This window comes from Echeneis naucrates, chromosome 14, assembly GCF_900963305.1.
Source record: "Echeneis naucrates chromosome 14, fEcheNa1.1, whole genome shotgun sequence".
In the NCBI taxonomy this organism is placed as follows: Eukaryota; Metazoa; Chordata; class Actinopteri; order Carangiformes; family Echeneidae; genus Echeneis; species Echeneis naucrates.
Window position 1 is genome coordinate 12,559,113 of NC_042524.1, and position 21,326 is coordinate 12,580,438.

At 40.1% G+C, this 21,326-nt stretch overlaps 1 protein-coding gene across 1 annotated transcript in view; it reads left to right on the forward strand.

The window, feature by feature from the left end:
• ltbp3 (latent transforming growth factor beta binding protein 3) overlaps positions 1-19,107 on the forward strand; it is a 28,229-nt gene extending 9,122 nt beyond the window's left edge. The window contains exons 2-29 of the mRNA XM_029519293.1: positions 3,927-4,205; positions 4,301-4,464; positions 4,571-4,676; positions 6,372-6,452; positions 6,631-6,747; positions 6,883-7,032; positions 7,176-7,283; positions 7,399-7,412; positions 7,498-7,564; positions 7,815-7,892; positions 8,648-8,776; positions 9,798-9,929; positions 10,019-10,147; positions 10,301-10,420; positions 10,999-11,121; positions 11,229-11,351; positions 11,526-11,645; positions 11,974-12,102; positions 12,309-12,479; positions 12,618-12,698; positions 12,851-12,979; positions 13,079-13,216; positions 13,302-13,442; positions 15,790-15,918; positions 17,359-17,520; positions 17,621-17,713; positions 17,811-17,939; positions 18,119-19,107. Coding sequence (XP_029375153.1) covers positions 3,927-4,205; positions 4,301-4,464; positions 4,571-4,676; positions 6,372-6,452; positions 6,631-6,747; positions 6,883-7,032; positions 7,176-7,283; positions 7,399-7,412; positions 7,498-7,564; positions 7,815-7,892; positions 8,648-8,776; positions 9,798-9,929; positions 10,019-10,147; positions 10,301-10,420; positions 10,999-11,121; positions 11,229-11,351; positions 11,526-11,645; positions 11,974-12,102; positions 12,309-12,479; positions 12,618-12,698; positions 12,851-12,979; positions 13,079-13,216; positions 13,302-13,442; positions 15,790-15,918; positions 17,359-17,520; positions 17,621-17,713; positions 17,811-17,939; positions 18,119-18,267 — 3,491 coding nt within the window. The 3' untranslated portion in view covers positions 18,268-19,107. The remainder of the gene's footprint in view (positions 1-3,926; positions 4,206-4,300; positions 4,465-4,570; positions 4,677-6,371; positions 6,453-6,630; positions 6,748-6,882; positions 7,033-7,175; positions 7,284-7,398; positions 7,413-7,497; positions 7,565-7,814; positions 7,893-8,647; positions 8,777-9,797; positions 9,930-10,018; positions 10,148-10,300; positions 10,421-10,998; positions 11,122-11,228; positions 11,352-11,525; positions 11,646-11,973; positions 12,103-12,308; positions 12,480-12,617; positions 12,699-12,850; positions 12,980-13,078; positions 13,217-13,301; positions 13,443-15,789; positions 15,919-17,358; positions 17,521-17,620; positions 17,714-17,810; positions 17,940-18,118) is intronic.
• The last annotated feature ends 2,219 nt before the right edge of the window (positions 19,108-21,326 follow it).

Below are 21,326 nucleotides of genomic sequence, written 5' to 3' on the forward strand. Positions count from 1 at the left end.
AGCCCTGCATGGGAAAATTATATGCTTCCAGACTGCCTTGGAACCTACCTGCAAACTGACGTTCAATATTAAATTAGGTTTCAAAGAGCTGACAGCAAAGGATAAAGTACACTTGGAATGTTTTCATAGCTTAACTGAAGCCATATATGAGAAAAATGACCTACATGGTTATATATTTAATGACAATAGAGTGTGTCTTCATTCAAATAGTTGTGTGAATGTGATTGATTCACTACTTAATGCCCCAGATGAGCGATAAGTCATCTCTGAAACCTGAAAAGTTGTTAAGTTCTAGTTTCTTTAACAGGGCCATGTGGAAAATAAGGTTCATGATACTGTAACTGCTTCTCTTGCGACCCCCCCCCCACCATTCAACCGGTCTTCTGTGTTCATGCCTCACATTCATATAGACCACCAAATAACTCTGGTGAATTTAATTTTTAATAACGCACCAGCTCTACTCTCAGGAATGTGTTAGATCCATAAAGGCAAAGGTGTGGTACAAACAGAGAGCTGGCTGCCTCTGAGACACTCTGTGAGCTGACAAGGAGAATCACTGAGCAATTTTGAATCATAAATCCTGCTAACGAACCAAAGGGGATGACTTAAAGGGAAAGTCCAATGGAAAGTGAAGTCCTTGTGACAATCAACTTTTCTAGCTTTGTGCTCTTTTTGGTATGTAATGTGGTGCAGGCACCTAACCACAGCAGCTCTCCAGGAGACAGTACAACCTCCAGTTTATATCCCACACACACACGTTCACATACAAGATCTGCAAAAAACATTAGCCCTTGCTTTGCCAGGACAGCCTGGCCTTTAATGGAGGAGTTAGATGTGAAGGAGCGGAGCCTATGTAAGTTATTACAGTATCTAAATTGTTCAGCCTTCCTGGAGCTGTGAAAACAAACAGGAGTGAGATACCTAATTTAAACAGAACCCAGTAATCATCCTTGAAGTGCAGTAATACCATCTGTTGAGCTTCAGTTTGATCTGGGTGGCGCTGGGATGGACCTTCCCTTGTATAAGGATAAAATTACATTCATTTTCATAGTAAAAAAAGAAAAGGCGGGTTAGCTTGGACAAATTCTACAATTTTTCCACTTAGTCGGACAGACGTGGGTATATTTCTAATAGGTGGAGCACAGGCAAAGTAAGACAAAGCCTTCAGTATGATTTTATTTTGTTAGGATTTTTTCTTTGACTTCCTGTGAAAAGTACTTTTGAATATTTTGAAAAAAATCCCAATGAATAAAAAGTGTTATTAGTACATTCAGTAAATTTTCAAATAAAATAGTGATAAAATAATAGTTGAATTAAATAAAACAAACTCTTTACACTAATGTGATATGTTTTGTCTTGTAAAATTGCACATTAACATGAAGTGTACAGTATCTGCTGCCGCTGCTCTTCACACATTCTGCCTTTGTAATGAAATAAGCATCTGTATAAACAGTGTTACATAACGAAGAAAGGGCTGTCGTCTGATATTTAAAGGTGTTTCAACTCTCAGCAGAACACGACACAAACTTCTGTCTAACAAAAAACTACCCCAAAACTGAGCTACCCTACATATCAAGACTTTTCTTTTTTTGTTACATGTAAAGCCGTGTATTTCCCAGGCCACTGTAAAAGTCACCAGTTTCTGAGATAAGATATGACCTGACTATGCTCTAACTTTCCTTTTTTCTTTCTTTTGCATCTTTTCAATAGGTATTAATGTTCAACTAATCATGAAATTGTGTGTTAAATATATCGCTCATATACATTTCTGTACCTTGTTATCACATAATTAGTCACTATGTGTTGCTATATGATCCACATCGAATTACCTCTCGCCAGTTTCTGCGACCAGCTGCAGTTATATATTTTAAAGGTTCTCTTTTCTTCTCCAATCTTTCTATCTGGAGAGTAGCAAGACTCTTACTACTGACATCTCTAACGAGAGAAAACTTGGAGTCACATTGAATAATTAATGTAACATGAACATGATTTTGATTTAGACAACCTGTACAAACTGTTCTCAAACTCCTCTTGGAAGGTCTCTGAATAACCACTGGAGATCGAAGGGTGCTGACAGTGGCAGCTGCGTGCTGGACTCTGTGTTTTATGGCATCACACTGGGCTTATCCTGACATCAAATAGTTTCATTCACATGCCCCCCCCCCCCCCCCCCTCCTCTCCAGCCAAGAAATAGAACCCAAAGTGTGTAATATGATTTCTCCTTCTCCCTTTGTGTTCATTAGTGAAGAAAAGACCCTGACCCAGTCTCATGAAGACACCCTCTCAGACAGACGAGGCCTCAGCTCAGACTTTCCCTGCATCGTCTTTCCAGCCTTTGTGGGTTTAGATTGTGTAATCATATTTGGAAAGAGGTTCTTTTCCTGCTTCTCTGCGGCTGCAGTCCCAATCTCCAACCCCCGCATCTTTCCGAGTTTCCCCTGGTTCTAAATTCAGGACTGACACGAAATCAGAATCATGGAAACTTTCTTATGTCGCACTCCCCTACGACTTCAAGAGCCTTCCGGTTTGACTCTGTATGTTGCTGCTGAACCGAGTCTTACTGGGATAAGACCAGCTACATGTGGGGGGTTAGGGAGGATGACAAGTATCGCCCGTGCTTCAGATTAAAACATTTTGTTACCCTCTCATCGGCTGTTTTATTGGAGTTCTTTCATTTTTCTGCCTGACTTTCACTATGGGAGGATGTCCCTGCTGCGTTTAAAGTGATCTAGTCTCCTAATTATGCCGCAGCCCAGACTCCGTGGCTGTCCACAGCTAATTACTTCCATGTGTGCACACTTGGCTCAGCAGCAGAAAGAGGTTTCCTCTGCTCTCCCATCCTCCTCTCTTTTCCCCGCCATTCCTTCTCTCCTCTCTTTTATTGGTTTATTTTCTATATTCAATCTCTGAATTGCAACAAGTAGTAAGTAACCTTAATGTTAGCCTAAATTGTCATCATCAAAGCAAAATAGTAAACTACGCATAGTGGTTTTGTATTTACTGGCCAGAGAGTTGACGCATTATAGTGAAAAAAAAAATGACTGAGAGGGAAGAAAAACATTAGGGATCGGCATAAGCTGTGGCACTGGGTTTAAGAATGATGTGATGATGCAGAGTTGATGTAGGAAAGATGATGGATGTCAAGGAAAACTGTAAGACCAGATGTTTAGCATGGTCAGAAAATGCCAATCATAGTTTTCCACAATCATATATCCAAGCTTATTTTGTCTGACCACGTAAATGTATGTAATATTGGGTAAAATGTATGAAAGTAAGGTTTCAGCAATAACAAATTCTTCGTTAGCACTGCTGAAGTTTCACTTTGTTTCTGGCTTTCTCTCAGCTCTGTCCTCGGATTCATCACTTACTCATGGTTTTCATCTGCTCTTTGTCTCTCTCTTTCTTTCGTCTGATTGTTCTATTGTGGGACTTTCAAAGCCAACTGGACTTTAAATAAACACAATGGGAGACCCAATAAAACTGCGCTGAATACTGTATATGCCATGAACCTTTCTCCAGCCAGCAGCTTTCCCATACATCTCACAATCTTTCCCATATGTCAGGAAAAAGCTGTTAAACAGATCAGTGACATTACCTGCTTTCCTGCTCAGACACCACTACCGACTGGCTGCAGAGACATGTTAGTCCATCAAGCTGGTGTGACTTTTACAGTGATATAGTTCACAGTGAATATTTTACATGGCCCTGTTCATGCCACAAACGTTTCTGTCTGTCTGTTATTTTTGTGTGACAGAACTAAATCGTCAGGCTGTTCACGTGATTATATAAATCTCAGTCTATCTCTGGAGTAAATCTTCCCCTCCGTAACCTCTCTGTGGCTCATGTTTGTGGGTTTTTCCTCTTCCTCCCTTGTATGAACTGTTGACCTGTGTGAGTGACAACTCTCCGCCTGTGTTTCCCTACAGTTGTTTGTCCCCTGACGTGCATGAATGGAGGCGTATGCAGCTCGAGGAAACACTGCCTCTGCCCGCCTGGCTTCACTGGTCGGCTCTGCCAGTTTCCACTTCAGCAGACACAGCAAGCCCAGGCAGCGCGAGGCAACAAGCAGCCTGTCTACCCTGTATCTCTGAAGCCAGACGGCCAGAAACTAGTGGAGCAATCCGGCATAGGGCGTACGCAGTTAACGCAAACGCATTCAGTTTTCACCCTACCTTTCTCACAAGCAGGCCATCATTCATCCGAAGGTACCTAAACTTTCTCACTTTGTTCTAAGTTATGGAGAATTTTTATGTTATAGTATATTTTATTTGTTCCTGTGATTTCTACTTTCCATTTTCAGTGCAGATAAATGTGCGTGTTCACCACACGCCAGACACCTCTGTTGTTATTCAGCCCCTTGACCAATCAGATGTCAAGCCACCACACAAGACAGGGCTGCGCCTGATTCCTTCACGACACAAACCAAAGGGGCGCTGCTTCCAGGAGACCACACCCAAACAAGCTGTGAGTTTAGTCTCATGTCACAGTGATGGGAATTGAACCTGCAAACTATTGTTGTTTTTTTTTTTTCTCCTCTCTGTTAACATTTCTCTGTCTCATCTTGCTTTAGTGCAACAGCACCCCACTTCCTGTTTTGACCAATCAGGAGGATTGCTGTGGCAGCGTGGGGAATTCATGGGGACAGAACAAGTGTTATCAGTGCCCCAAATTACCAAGTGAGTCGCTGCGTATTTGAATAGATCTCCATCAAATTTTAATTTGATCAGTTTTCTAGGAGCACTAAAGAACAGTTTACGGGTTTGTTGACTCTTGCTTGTATGAAGCGATCACATTCAGATGTAAAAGTGCAAGTTGTTTACCTGCAGTTACCCTCAGATTCTTTTGCGTTCAGTGTTGTGTGTTTCTGGGAACAAATTGTTATTTGTTGAGCAAAAATGTCAGACATTCCCAGCCGTTTCTGCCATCCAGCTTATAAAATTATGGCCCCAGATTAAAACAATCTCTTCATACCTCTATAAAACTGTGCTTGATTTCGTACATGAAAGTTAGTGGAAAGGTGGGGTGGGGAGTGTGTCGAATGTTGGGAAGGAGAAAAAAACAGAAGAAATTATGGGAATTACACACAGACAGTGAGACAGAAAAAGAGAATCTGGAAAATCACCCTCTACTTATGCATGTTCCTATGGGCCTGCCCAGTGAAGGACTGTCATCACATTGCTGAAGATTGAATTTCATGAAAATGTTGGCTACTCACTTTTTTTCCACTCTGCTATTATTCCACCGCTCAGTTCTGACTCAGACAATGCAGCCTTTGACAAAAAACCTAATACTTTGCGTCTGGTTAGTCTTTAGATAACTGGATTCCTGCCCAGAGCGCTGCCTTTCCTTCTTACATTCACATCCATTTATAAGTTCCACTTTTTTAGTATAGCCCCCTTTTTTCATAAAAGTTTGACAATGTTTGTGCAAGTGCCTTCGTCCCACAGCTTGCAATAAAGTTGCCTCACACGTTTGTATTCCCTCATGGAAAATTGGATTATTCAATGTTAGAGGTTCAAGGCTCCTTCAGGGGGGAGAAGAGTGAATCATTATGAGTGTAAACCTCATAAAAGGCTTTTTTTTCTACTCTCTGATGAGACGACAAGCTGCTCATAGGACTAACAGACAGAAATATCCACTTATTTGGTTTCTGGTATAGAGTTGACCTAATAAGCAAGCTGTTACGTGTATGAGCTGGCAGATAAGCTTTCTTGTCATCTAACTCTGCTGGCAAGTGAATAAGAATTTTCGACCAAATGTAAAATCTTTGCTGTTAAAGTTGGTCAGAGTAGCTCCAATCATTTCTGCATCATTGCCAAACATAATGTGTCTCTTTAATATGACAGTATGTGCTAAAGCTGAGTGTGTTGTCTTTAGACTAATACTAAGATGCATACTGAAGGAATAATATGAAAAGCTGCCATCATAGCCTCCTCCTGGCTGCATCGTGTTGCCTGTGTCTCTTTGTTGTGTGCAACCAATGAATCTTTTTAAATGGGGAATAGCATGAAAGTCCTTACTCCTCCCTCCAGAACATTCCTGATGTCAAACTTGGTTGTACGCATGAAGAGCACCATAAATTAAAAGACCTTGTGGGTTTTTATAGATAAGAGTTAAATGTCCCGTAAAGTTTCAGTTTCCTGATATTGTTTTCTTTATTATATTATTAATCTTTTATACAGATAAAGTGCTTATAGTGGCTGAGCTCTTGTTTACTATAAGTAGACTGTAGAACGGGTAGGGATTAGTGGGTGCAGCTTACAGTATTATTATGGTTTGTATCATCCATCACGAGCTCCTTTCCCATCAAATCGTATTTCACTCATGCTTTGGTCTCCCTGTGTGCCTCACCACGTCTTCTCCTCCCTCAGATGCATCAGTCAAACAGACCATAGTGGAAGGCTCTACCTGCCCACAAGGCTATAAAAGATTCAACAGCACTCATTGCCAAGGTAACCCAGGCTGGGTGTAGCTTATAGCAAAACAAATCCAAGCTGGAGACTCAGTTTGGAGTTTGGTCTGATCAACAGTTTTCATGTACCTTATTATATGCACTCAGATTGTATTTCATCCTTCACAATATATTGAAATAACCTTTTAATTTTTACATCCCATCTTCCAACCTTAAAGATATCAATGAGTGCTCCATGCAGGGCGTTTGTCAGAACGGAGACTGTCTGAACACACTGGGAAGCTTCAAATGTTCTTGCAAGCCTGGTCTGGTGCTGGACAGGAATCGATGCATTGGTGAGTAAGTCTGGGCTTTCTCTCCTCTCTCCTCTTCTGCTTGAATGACATTAAATATTTGTTTTAAAATGGGATTCCCATCTGTTCTGTCAAGATAGTAAATTCCCTGATGAAATCATTTTTCCCCTCTGCCAGAGTCTCCAGCTGAACAGTGCTTCCTGATGGCGTCTGAGGCCAGGGGTTGTGAGCATGCACTCGCCACCCCCCTCACCCAGGAAATGTGCTGCTGCACTGTGGGCAAGGCATGGGGCCGTAACTGTGAAAGATGTCCTCAGGTGGGCACAGGTGAGTGGACCGAGGCTGAGATGGGCAATTCCAGGAAGAGGGTTATTTTGGTAGTTAGGTCGTCATGGGTTCCTATTGGTATTTCAACAAGGTCAAATGTAGTAGTTTGAAAATCCTCTCCTCTTTCTGCCTGTGGTATTTAGCGGCCTTCAGTAAGATCTGCCCTGCAGGGAAAGGCTATGTTGTCCATAGCTTTAGAGAGACTGTAACCTTCTCTCCCATCATCTTCCCCCGTAAGTCTGACAAGGACGGTGAGTCAAAAACTCAGGAATCTCTAAGCCATCAAACATTTTTCTGCCTGCGAGTCCTTTAACATGTTGATGCCACTTCACATTAGTAATAGACCTCTATCTCTTTTCCTTTCAGAACCAAAGCGGCCGGTAAGTAATTATTCCTGTTTTCAATGCAATGATGAAATAGCTGTTTAATTTTAGTCGCTATAAGAGCTGATGAACCTTTAAACAGGAGAGGCCACCGGAGACGACGACCACAGTGCAGGCTCCCACCAGCACCAGCAGTCTTCGTGTGCCTGGTAAACACGCCTACAAAATGACCAGTCAGATATTTACTGAACAACTCCAGTGATAAAACATTTTCAAACGCTAGTCAAGATTTGTTTGCTGCTGGTGCTTAACGCACTTCAGCAAAGGTGTCTTTCTTGCTGCTAACTACAGCATGGCTCCCCACATGTGGTGAAAACCAAAATATTGGGACTTAAGTTCAACACATCATGTTTCCTCCTAAAGTCTGTCTCCTCCATCTGTCTTCTGTTGGATCCACAGTTGCTAAACCCACACCTCCGACAATCATCCGAATAACCCCAGGCAATGACCCCTTCGAAACACAGACTAAAGTTTTGCGTGAGTTCCCTGCAAACCTCAGACTGACTCAAACACCTATTCTGGTTCATGCTTCATGTGCATCAAATCTGGAAATTCCAGCTCACCATATTCCCAAAGTAAGAGAAGATGTGGTGGCAAGCTTTGGTCTCTCTCATGAATGCCATCATGGCTTTCTCCATGTAACAAACCTTATTTATACACCAAAGTTATTGTACACTGAGACAATCCATGTTCCTGGAAATAATAAAAATAAAAATAGAAATGAGCTCAGTGCAGCATTAAGCAAACTCTGCACAGAGACATACCTAAATGGCTAACTGATGCTTTCGGAGACTGCATTCAACCATGAAGCATGAAACAGTCTCAAGGCCATGTTCACAGTGTTCAAGCATTATTTACCATTATTACTACATAATGTGCTGCTATTTAAAAGTAGGCTGTGTGATACTCACGTCATTTTCATGAAAAAAATTGAATAGAAAAATGTCCTCAGGAATATCAGACGGATGCTGATTCTGGTCTGTAGCATCTGTCTTATGCATTCAGTCCTGATTAGAATTACTCCTAAAGATGCATGCTAGCAAGTCAGAGGTAATTTTAAAAAGTTGAACAGTATGAACATGGCGGAGATGGAGGAACTTAGGCATAGCATGTACATCATCTGCTCATATGTATATATATATATTATGTAATAATAGAAATATACGTCTATGTATCTATATATATGCATGTATATATATGATGCTGGTCCACTCTGTGTTCCCTCCTTGAAGCAGAGACAGATGAATGTAGGCTAAGCAGGAACATTTGTGGTCATGGAGAGTGTGAGAACAGCCTGAACGGCCACATCTGTCACTGCCACCCTGGCTACCATCTCAACCCCCAGAGGAACATCTGTGAGGGTAAGAGACGATGGTAGAGACGGTGGTTTGAGGAGGTGCAAGATGGATATTGACGAGAAATTTCTCATGAAGTTTCTGATGCATGTTTGTCCCCTGGCATACACAAACCACTCTGACTCCAGGAAATGGCTTTTGTGTCACACAAACTTTTCCTCTCACACAGAGGTGAGACAGCTAGATGTACAGTTGCTTGGCTGAAAGTTGATCCATGTTAAAACATGACCTTTGGATCCCAACACAAATTTTTCTTACTTATTTCTAAACTGTTTCTGGTCCAACCTCAGCTGTTTATGGTGTTACGGCCAATTTATATGTGCATATGTAATTATAAATAGGAAGATAATTACAGCTTTTATTGGTCAGCACTATGAATAATTGTTTATAATTGTTAATTTTGGCTTCCATAAATACCATAGCATTTACTTTGTAAAACTAAAACGTTCAATTTAGCTTTTAAATCAAGTGCCTCATATTCAACTGTAGTAATACAAAAACAAAGTCTAGTGTTTTTAAGAGTCAGGCCGACACAGTTATGGAGAGTCTATTAAAAGATGCTAACATGCTGCATGATTCAGTGTTTTAAGAGTTTGTTTAAATCAAAATATTATATCTTTTGGCTCTTTTATGTTCCTTCATTTCCACCACATAAGTAGCAGCGGTGCCCCTTTTAAATCTTGTTTGAATATAATTTTATTTTAATATTGGTACAGTTGAGAAATGTTTCATTGATATTTGTTGAAATAAGTTGTTAAAGTCCATATTAATACATTTGTTGTTGTGAACTTTACTAATATAGTATCTCAAGCAAGTTCAATCGGTAAACATAAATGCGAATGTATGTCACACAGACTGACGATACAGGAATGATGACACTTTCCGGGATCAAACTACTGTGTACGCTGAGCTCTATGACCTTTTGCTGTTTGTCTACGATATTCACTACACTGTACTAACACTAATAATTAACTCACCGTCATGTCCACTCATTGTAGCTCTTGCACTCTTCCCTCCTGTTGTCCAGATGATAATGAATGTGAGTCTGAGCCATGTGGCCATGGCAGAGGATTTTGCGTCAATGTGGAAGGAAGCTACAAATGTCACTGTCGTCAGGGCTATAAACACATGGTGCAGCATGGGAGACTTAAGTGCGTAGGTAAGTTAGGTTGTGTGAATGCTGAAATCTTTTTTTTTTTCTGTACAAGTCTCAGGTCCTGCATTGGCATTATCATGACTGTCTTGCAGACATAAATGAGTGCTCTAAACAAGACATCTGTGGAATTGGAGGCCAGTGTGTGAATCTGCCCGGTTCCTATAAATGTGAATGTCACAGCGGTTTCAGGAGCAAGTCACATCGTCATCCAACCTGTGAAGGTACAAAGATGCTAATTATTGTGGACATTACTGCACACGCTTATTATGTGTGCCCAACTGTAATATGTATGCGTATGACCTCTGCATGTTTGTATGCACATGTATGTTTCTGAATCCAAACATGGGTATGTAAATGTATTCTGCTCACCCCAGATATAAATGAGTGTTTGAATCCTGATGCCTGTCCCAATGAGCAGTGTGAGAATACACCAGGCTCCTATGAGTGTGTTCCTTGCTTGCCTGGCCACCAGGCCCGTGCTGGCACCTGCTATGGTGAGTGCAACACTGCAAAATTCATCACCCATTTACTTGTTATTGTCATGCCAAAATTTTGATTAAAAAAAATAAATAACATGCTTTTTAATGCAAGCATCATTTACAGAGAAGCTTCTCTTCTTAGTGTTGTCGTTCTGTTAATTTGGAAGTAATTCAGAAATGCTAAAAAGGATGACAGAGATCACAGTGAACAGTGACTCTTACACATCTAGTCTGAAGTCTGAGTCCCCCCAAAAATGGCAAATATGGTCATTAGTATACTCCATGATAATCACATAACTGACTTATTTGCCCTCCACTTCTTCAGTAGGCATAGACATTTGAGAATATTGTGATTTTACGTGATGAAACAGGTGTTTTTTTCAGACCACAGTATCAGCATCAGTATTGACAGCAATGGTAACGTACAAATCTCAGAGGTCAAAACTCGGCATGACATTGTAATACTACTAAGTGTATCAATATCGTTATCGACCAACCTATGTAGAATATCATAAAACATTATATTTTAAAATCTCTGTGCTATAATGGCAATGATAATCATAATCCTTAATCTTCCTGTCATATTTCACTAGACATAAACGAGTGTCAGAAGCCGGGAATCTGCCCTAACGGACGCTGTGAGAACCTCCCTGGGACTTACCGCTGCCTGTGCAACGAGGGCTTCCTTCCATCTGCAGACAGCAAAGGTTGCAGTGGTAAGTTATGCTTAGGTAACCTTTGCATGACAGTACATGAGCTGCTTGTTGAGCGATTTGTAAGTGGTGATTTGCAGATTCACACAGGTTTGTTTTTCCTAAAACAGACATTGATGAGTGTGAGGACGTCAGACTGTGTGCTTACGGCCTTTGCAGCAATACAGAAGGGTCCTTCCAGTGCCAGTGCTACCCAGGATATCAGCGCACCCAGGAGGGCAGCCACTGTGAAGGCATGAATTATTCAATGAGCCAATATGCAATTATTTTGCAACTTAATGCCTGATAACAAGTATATAACTATTAAATCATTGTTTAGTTTTATTCATTGGTCCATAAAGAAAAATCCCAAAACTACTCACCACATTGTTCAGATTCTTACATAGTTTTTGTTCCCTTTCTTTCAGACATAAATGAGTGTGAGAGGCCGTCAAACTGTCAGAGAGGCCACTGTATCAACAACATGGGCTCATACCGCTGTGAGTGCCAGAAAGGCTACACACTGGTTGGAGGCAGGAGATGCCAAGGTTAGTCTCTTCAAATCTTTACAGCCGGACCATTATTAGAAAACAGGCCACTGTGAGTCATGTGACTAGTGCAGGCGTTAAAGAGAAATTATAGTTAACCACTGAAGAAAGCGGGGACACATGTGGTGCAGTGTCAACACTTCCCAGAAATGAGTCATTACATTGTAGGAATTTCTGTAAAAAATAGTGTACAATGGACACTAGACAAATATATCAAACGTTTCAGGAGAAATGAGTGAAGAAGGTGGTTTAAATGTTACAAAATCTGTTTGTTTGCAACTCAGATGGTGTTTGTACTTAAACAAAGCCTGTTTGATTTCCCTTTTAGACATAGACGAATGTGCTGCTGACAGAAGTCTCTGCCAGCCCTACGGTTTATGTGAGAACAGACCAGGCTCGTATGTGTGTGCCTGTAAGCATGGTTATGTCCTCTCTGAGGACAAACACAGCTGTGAAGGTAAGACTGCTATGACTCCCATCTGTTTACACTAGAACATTGATCAATACCTGTACCTAACTCATAATATTGTAGGAAGTCTGAAGGCCTAATTGAGTCCATGCTTGAAATTTGAAAGCGGAAAATGAATAGCAAGGCCTTCTTGACAAACCTGATTAAAGTCAGATCTTTAGTATTTCTTCCATCCACCACGTTTGCTCCTGCAGCAGTTCGAGTGGTGACAGATGAGAAGAAGGAGTGCTACCTGAATCTCGATGACACTGTGTTCTGCGACAGTGTCCTTGCCACCAACGTCACCAAACAGGAGTGCTGCTGTTCCATTGGTGTAGGATGGGGAGACCACTGTGAGATCTATCCCTGTCCTGTATCCCAATCAGGTACATGGTCAATATAGTGATGATGGTCCTGCAGCTCATTGTACAAATGTTTGTGGTGACACCCGAATTGGGAATTTGATTTTTGTTGAATTCATTACTACTTAATTCACTTTGGTTATGTACAAAACTTTTACCCAGCTGAGTTCCACTTCCTGTGTCCCAACGGACCTGGACTCTACTATGAAGAAGGGCTCCAGTACAGCCTTCCTGCCTTCCATGGTACATATCATTTCAGACTACACAATTTAGTATCATGAAAATGATCACAGTAGGATCGGAAATACAAATTGGGCTATCCTTCTATACTTAACCCTACAGACTTGTCAATTGTTGGTATCTTACTAAGAGTTTGTTACCTCCCTTGTCTTTAGATATCGATGAGTGTTCTTTGTTTGCTGATGAAATCTGCAAAAAGGGACGCTGTGAAAACACGCTGCCGGGCTATGAGTGCTACTGTCAACAGGGTTTCTACTACGATAGCAACCTTCTGGAGTGCATTGGTAAATGATGTGATGAACACCATAAATGGGGCAAAATGGTTTTGCGGAGGCTTCATAAAAGATTCATCTTACGCTTTCTGGTTGTACAATCTTCTTCAGACGTGAACGAATGCCATGATGAGTCTCTGTGCACCAATGGTCAGTGCATCAACACCGAAGGGTCCTTCTACTGTAACTGTAAACGGCCCTGGACTCTAGACACCAGCAAGAAGAAATGTGTGATGGCAAAAGTAGCAGGTGAGTAAACCAGTATCCTCTCCCATTTTCCATAGTTACTGGTGTGGTTATGTTCAGGACTGACCCTGACCTGTATGTTGTACAGACGTGAATGAGTGTGAAGACCCAGCCAACTGTAAGAATGGGCATTGTGTGGACACTCCAGGGTCGTATTATTGCATCTGCTCGCCGCCCTGGACCCTTGCCACTGACCGAAACAGTTGTGTGACTCCTGAGGAACAGGCTGGTGAGTGCAGTACAGGGGGTTACAAAGAGAAACAAGACAGAGGTGCAACAACAGGAATAGGCAAAACAAAGAATCATGAAGTAGTATGTGAATCCAACAGATATAATATTATAGCCATGTATGATGAATCAGTGTCAACATTTGCACTGGCTGAGGAGGGGCTATGTGATGTTTTCTCCCCAAGTCTGTAATTGACATTCTTTATGGGATACATTGCCTTGTACAAACAACCTTATCACATATTTTTACAAATAGTGACAGCAGGATGATGACATTGAAGGAAGCCAAACCACACAGGCAAATGAATACTGGGATAAATACAAAGCTGTGCTAAGTAAAAATATTATAAATTGACAAATAATCACATAACATACAGATATGCAGTTCAGTCCTCATCTTGCTTTTGGCTTTAATATACATATAGGGGCTTCAGAGATACATTTTCATGGTAAAATCTACTCTCTCTATTCTCCCATTGAGTAGCTCAGCATGTATAAGGCTATATTATATTCTATTAAGTAATAATCATAAGTCTTTATCATTGCTGCACTAATGGCTGTTGCATTAGTTTTGAACTGTCAAAAAAAAAAATAATGAATTTGTCAGGGAGGTATCTATTTTTATATTCACAAATGGCCTGTGACGGTGGGATATTTCCTGAGCCTCAGTAGTACATGAAGTTCTGTAGCTAAATGTCTTGATTGGATTTCAAGAGAATGGATAATGTATGTCTGCAGCACAGCTGGCTTCCTCATGGTGGATAACGGGCGATATGTTGACAGGTGTGATACGGAGGAAAGGTTGTCGGTTTGACACCTGATCCATTTGGTCAGGTGTTACTGATCAAAAGTCGTGTTGGAACAAAGGGGTGCTAAATGTTTTCTTTTTTTTAATTTCATAAGGACTGAAGTCGTACTCTGGTTGTTACGTGTCAGCTGGTGACCACAGAAGGCAAGCTTGACCCAGTTGTTGAGTGAGGGTGGAGAACTCGCTGCTTAATATTTTCCTACTTATGGCCAGATGTTGAGGACTTTGCATTCTGTTAAAAAAACATTCTGAAGGGGCAGAGTAGCTATGAAGAATCACTTTCAGGTGGCCGAGCTGTGACCACATCTATTCTCTATGAAGTGCTGTGTGTTGCACTTTTGCTTCTTTTGTTCCCTCAAAAAGTTCCTCAACAGGTGTGTCACTGTCCACTCTTTTGTAGTCATAGTTATAGACACAAGTGAGCCAAGAGGATTCAGTGATTACTCCAATTCACTCAGTTTGAAAAAGTGGATATTGCAGATGTCGTTGAACATCTCTCATGTGACGGCAGACTCACAACAGGAAGTATTGACGTGTCTGGTCGCCCTTTTACCACAGCAAAAAATTAAAAAGAATAAATGAAGAGAGAATGGAGGGATGGATTGATCCCAACCAGCTTGACTTGCTTTGGCCATCAACCTGTTGATTTGACAGCTGCATTCTGAACAGAATGGATTCCAAGCTTAAGGGAAACATTCCCACTAAATTTAGTTTAGTACTTAGATACCTGTAGGTGCGATCATTGTTTGTGCATCACTCACAGATTGTGTTTACGTAAACTACCAAGCTGAGCCAATGTTCCAAACCAGTCTACTGAATTTCAGTTATCTGAGAATCAAGCAGCCACCAGCTGCTATTGTCACAGCCCACAGCAACCTACATGGCGTTGTCATTCATTTTCTCTGCAAACTGCCTGCAAACATTTTGATAGATATAGATTTCTTAATTGATGTGTGGCTGCAAGTAAACTTCACGTTTTCTCCTGCAGCCTTTTTGCATGTAGCGCAGTATGGTTGCATGTTAACTAGAGACCAGCTGCAGTACAATGCATGACTCAAGTTCATTTTTTCATCAGTTTTACTGCTGAATGAAATAAGTTGCATGCAACATTTCTGGTAGAGGCCTAAACAATAAGCAAATGGGCTTAGGGAAGATGGACACAATAACAGTGACCACTGTACAACTTTATCCAACCCAATATCAGTGTAATTAATGATGACTCTAAAGTTTCAGTTTTGCAGAGATGATGTCAGAGTGGTGTTCATTCAATTTCCTGCTACTTTGTAGGCTTGTTCATGAGAATATGATGATGTGCAAAAAAAAAGAAAACAGCACAGGACACAGCCCAAAAGATTGAATCAACACCTCTGAAAGAGTCTCAGACAAAACTAGAGTTCAAAAACAGGAGTATTTATTTTAGGACTATTGTATTGAACTAAATTTAAATGCAAAAGCTGTTACTGTGTCCATCACCTGTCAATAAGATCTGGCCCCAAGCAGATGTTCATACTGTAACCAGTGTCTGTGGTGCCCTTTGCAGATGTGAATGAGTGCCAGGATCCCTCGTACTGTAAGAATGGGAGGTGTGAGAACACGCCTGGCTCCTTTCACTGTTTTTGCGACCCTCCCCACACCTTCAGTGCAGCGCTGAAACAGTGCGTCTATGACGGTGGGTAAGAATCGGTGTCCACTCACCTTAGCTAAACCAACCAAAATGAGTTTGGCTTACCTCTGCCACTCATGTTGCTCTTTTTTTCCCCAGTTTGTTTCCCATTGCGGGAATAGTGGCTGTGTGTTCTACTACTGGCCTCTTACCCACTGTGTAGAGATTGTTTCCCAGTCTTAGAGCGATGCCTCTTTGTGTAGTGATTTAAAAAAACAACACATTGAATGAAGCAAATATTGTACATTTGATTTTCCTGATTGTAGCAAACAAGAAAGTAGAGTGAAAAAGAAAGAAAAAAAATAGTGCACATCTTAATTATGATTCTAATGCACTTATATCAATCAAACAGCCTTTCTAACTGCAGCCATGTTTTAATTGCAAGAACAGTGAATAATGAATCAGTAACACCAGAATTGCCCTGTAATAATCAATGGTCATAGATATTTGAGCTGCCATTATATCTTGCAGTTACATTACATCCTATCATCATATCGACAGCAATTCACCTGTCCCTGGAAACAAAGAGGCTGCAGGAGTTTTAGATGATCATCCTGTCACTGCCACTCACAGTTGTTACCTGGTTGCTCGATATGCTGTACATATGAAGATAGACACGCACCCCTTCACGGACCATGAAATGAAATATGATGGCCTTCTAAAAATGGTTCTCATTCAGATCCCACTGTTTTTAGTTTGAGTTTGGTAACTTTTGTCTGATGTTTGTCTGCAGATTTTAATGGTTTTGTAAATTAAGATAAATTGTGTGAATGTGTAAATTAATCATTTTAATCTTTTAAAGTATATTAACATCCATATATCCTGACCACATCTCCATATGATACAAGCAACACGGTGGGTTTAGCTCTTTTTTTCTGAATCTACTTCATATAATGTATATCTTCTGTAGGTTAGACAGACACCTGCTGGGTTATGGAGTGGGCTCATTTCTACGCTTTGGCTGCCATAGCCGTCTGATCTTTTTTTTACCCCCAACAGGGGTACACAGATGGGATGGGTACATTTTCATCTGGACTAAAGCGCACGCAACCTGTTCTCATTACCTCTGCATATTCATTTTTCATTATGTAAACATATGTGACCATTATCATCTCACGTCGCGAAGGGATGATTTTTTTCAAAGCCAAATATGAGGTTGTATTATAAATGACACATGCTGTATACAGCTGTAACTAAAACATTTAAGTTAGTAAGATGGCTGTATAATAAATGTGTGTGGATTTTCTCTGCTGCTTTGCATGATATTGCTTTATTTAGAAAACATGGTATTAATCTTGCACCTCAGGCTTGCTGAGTTTTGCTGATTTCCCTAGACTAAAGTACTATAAATCAAATGCAATAATGAAATCTGATGTATAATTATTGCTTTACCTTTAACAACAGTTTACACTTCACATCAGTTTTTTTCTCCTTATTTTTCATTAGACCGCACTGCAGCCCACAAGGACGTGTGTTTCCTGCAAGTTGATGAGGGCTTGATCTGCAGCGAGCCGAGAAATGGTATGGTGGTGACGTACTCAGAGTGCTGCTGTCACTATGGTCGTGGCTGGGGGCCCGAGTGTAACACCTGTCCGCCCAGAAACTCAGGTGAGCAACCTGGAGTCCCATCCGACCTTTTCGATTTTGACTTATGTCGATCAGTTTTCCTTTGTCTTGAGCTAAAAACTGATCTATTTCTTGTGTGCAGAGATGTTCAGTCGGCTGTGTGAAATGCATCTGACTGAAACCGAATCTGATGGGGAGCAAGATTTCCTGGCTGCTTTCGCCAACTATAATCCTGGTAACACCATACTGTACTGCTGTTATCAATATGCAATTATACACTACAGATTTGAAGCCCATTTACTTATTGTCTTACTGTGCAACACTTTTTCCAGGTGACAGCTCAGAGGAGGATTCAGATGAATGTAGCTGTGCAAACGGTCGCTGTGTTCGCTCCTACCTGGGTACCATGTGTGAATGCAACACAGGCTTTAGGCTCGATCACTCCCGCACCCGTTGTATAGGTTTGTACTTGTTGGTTTTACGTCCCTTTATTACTTATTTAATTTAAAGGAAATGTTAGTCATACCGACAAATGTCTGTGCGTTACTTCTTTAATTAGCTTCGCTTAATTTCCTGTCTTACAGCTTGCACTCATTGATGACTGTTTTTTGTTTTGTTTTGTTTTGTGTTGTTCTTTCAGACATTGATGAGTGTGCCGAACCCGGAGCTCGTGCCTTTCCGTGCAAGAATGCTCGCTGTGTGAACACACCTGGCTCATACAAGTGCTTCTGCAAGCACGGCTTTGTTGCACGCAGGCCAAACACATGCATCCGTCGCAGAACTCGGTAACCTCTGTCTCACTCTGGCTATCCCTGACTTAAGTATGCAACTTGCAAATGCCCCACACATGATCTGGATATAGCCACAGGACAAACATGGGACTATGTGTCAGCAGTGAACCTGAAAAACGTGCTCTCATCTGAAGCCCAATCCTTGGAGGATGGCTAATATGATAGAGCTCAACGTGTCATTATCAGCTCTTCCTTGTGTTTGTTTAACCTCCACCCGTATTTCGGATTTAAAGAAGTAATCAATACAGACAAGGAATATGTTTGTTTGCTCAACATTTTTGTAATTATTGTTTGTTAAACAGGCTTTTGTTCAGATAAAATTGTGCATTTTGTGTTTTGTTTTGTTTTGTAATCTCTGTGCTGCATTGATCTTTCAACTCTTACTTTGTTGTCGATTTCAACCAGAAATAATATCTGTATACTGTAGGAGTGCCGCAGGAATTTACATTCCCACAAGTCCACGTTCTTAATGTTTAATTCTAAATTGACATCCTCAAGTTCCTCGAGTTATTTTCTAAACAAACACTTTAAGGTTTGCGTCATTGTACAGTTTTTCCAGTTGATTAACACTTTCTGTAAGAATGGTTCCTTACCTTCCCCTGTTTATTTGTTGATGTTGTTGATAAGAGAAATCTGAAGTTTTTGTATAATTTGACATGTGCACCTAAGTGCTGAGGTCATGCACTTAACAATAAATATAGTGGAATTATTTGGTTATTCCACAAAAAAGAAACTTTGACATCTATTGTCATAATTTCTACATAAATGTATTTAAAAATCCAAAGATGCTGTACACATGAGAAGAATTTGATTAAAAAAAGACAATGTCAACTGGTCATACACTTTTTTTTTCTTTTGTTTTTCTTGTGTTTTGGATATTTGTGTTCTGTTCACACGTACAGTGACTTCAGGAAGTATTCCAAGTCAGGGAGGTGGCCAAGGACTGAGAGTTTCAAAAGTTCCCTGCATAGATGAGAGAACCGGCTGAAAGGACAACCACCTTAGCAGCACCGCATGAATCAGGCATTTATGGCAGAGGTACTCCGTCGCCAAGAGGGCTTCTACAAAGAGGTGAGTCAGGGGTCTGAATACATGTACTGTTGTAAATGAGAGATTTGAGTTTTTAATTAGTAATTCATTCCAAATCAAATGAAAGTTAAAGAGTATGAATATTTTTAGTACTACATGAAGATATTGATATTTGATTAGGTTTCTTTCTGTTTTATTCATTATTTCAGTGGACTAATCTGTAGCATTGGTGAGTTTATTTGTTTTTTTACTAAGCTGTTAGCTGCCATTCCAGTAAGACGTCTATATTTTTGAATGTGTGATTTTTGTTCCTGCTTTATATTTTTTTCCTAAAATAAGCAGATGTTTCAAGCCGTAAATGATAGAAAATGTGTCTCAATGCTGGAATTCAAAATTTTTAAATCTTTTTTTTTTTTAACATCTTATTTTAATACATTTGTACCATTGCTGCATTTCAATGATCGTTTTTGTTTATTACTGTATGTGACACATTTTGTACTCTATTTTTCTTTTCTGAAAATCATACCTTTAATTTATGGATCTATATGGATTTTTTTCTCATAACTTTGTAGTTTTTATTTTGTTTTTGTAATTTGACTTCACCAGATGAGTACAACAGTTATTAAATAAAGGTAAAATCGCGCTATTGTTTGTTAAACTAGAAAAAATGAACACCGAGTGGAAAAAATGTGGCCGAGTGGATGAAAATATCTGCATGTTACCAATCACCTTAAAACAGCGCCATCTTGTGTTCACCTGTTGTTATTGCAGCTCCTACCAGAGGCCCTTTAAACAAGCCGGTGTCCAGCGTCTGTCTGTCAGACTCCCTGACCTGCAGTTCAGACATACTGACGTTATAACATATACAACACATTATACTATTTAGTTTTTAGTAGATTTTATTACTCTGTCTGTCTTAAGTTTGATTTTCTCAAAAATATGAATTAATATTAATATTCAGTATAACTGAAATTATGCTGACGCCGTTATATGCCCATTGTATTGCGCAAACATGTTGATTCGTCTTTTTTTTCTGAATGAAAAAAACATTTGTGAGCGTAAAAAAATAATACTTTTAGGAAAAATGTACGATAATAATGTGTGAGGCAGGTTTGGTTGCTATGGTGACACGTTGATATCATTTAGATCTCGATCATCATTTGAACACAAACAAACTCAGAAAACGTTCACACACAAATTTCACTCGGTGATTTCCGGACAAAGACGAGTCCAACCGACCGGACTGACTGACCTTCGACTAAAGTGGACTAAAGCTGTTCCAGCATGGAAGATGTGAGATTTATTGTTTTAATCCAGCTTGTTGTTCGCTGTGTTTTAACAGGACAGCTCTGTTTGGATAAAGCACATTTTCCAGTCAATGTGCAGAGATGACATCAGATCTGAACAAGATCATATAAATAACAGAAATATAAAAACACTTTCAGTCCTGGGTCAGTGTTTTTTTACTTTGGAGAAATTCTCAGGTTATTTAAGACTTTCAGAAATGCATTTCTCAGAGAACAATTGAAACAGACTATAAACAGACGATAACTCTGTGAGATGTTCAAAGTGTATTTTTTAGACTAGTAATGATAGAAGTTGCAGTGCAGTCAGAGGGTTTTCCTCTCAGGTGACCGTTGAAGCCGAGCAGAGATTTGACCTTCAGTAATCTGATCAAACTGTTTCTGATGACCAACAGTGAGGGAATAAAAAACACTTCGTCCAGCTGTTTTCATTCTTCCCCTTAATATTGTACAATAGTTGAAATAAATATAGACACATTTTACAGATTCATATGTTTTAATTGTTTCTGAACCAGGTGCTCTGTGGTCTGAATTTATTTATTGAATCGATAACTCTTTTAGCAAAAAGAAGAAACAATTTTCACTGAGTGAGGCACAAGTTTCATACCTACTTTCAGCTTTTTCTGCAAAATGCGATTACAACAATGACTTTCAGCGTTTCATAGTTTGCACATAACGATTTAAAATAGTTCAAGCTTTTTATTAATGATGTGATGATGCCAAT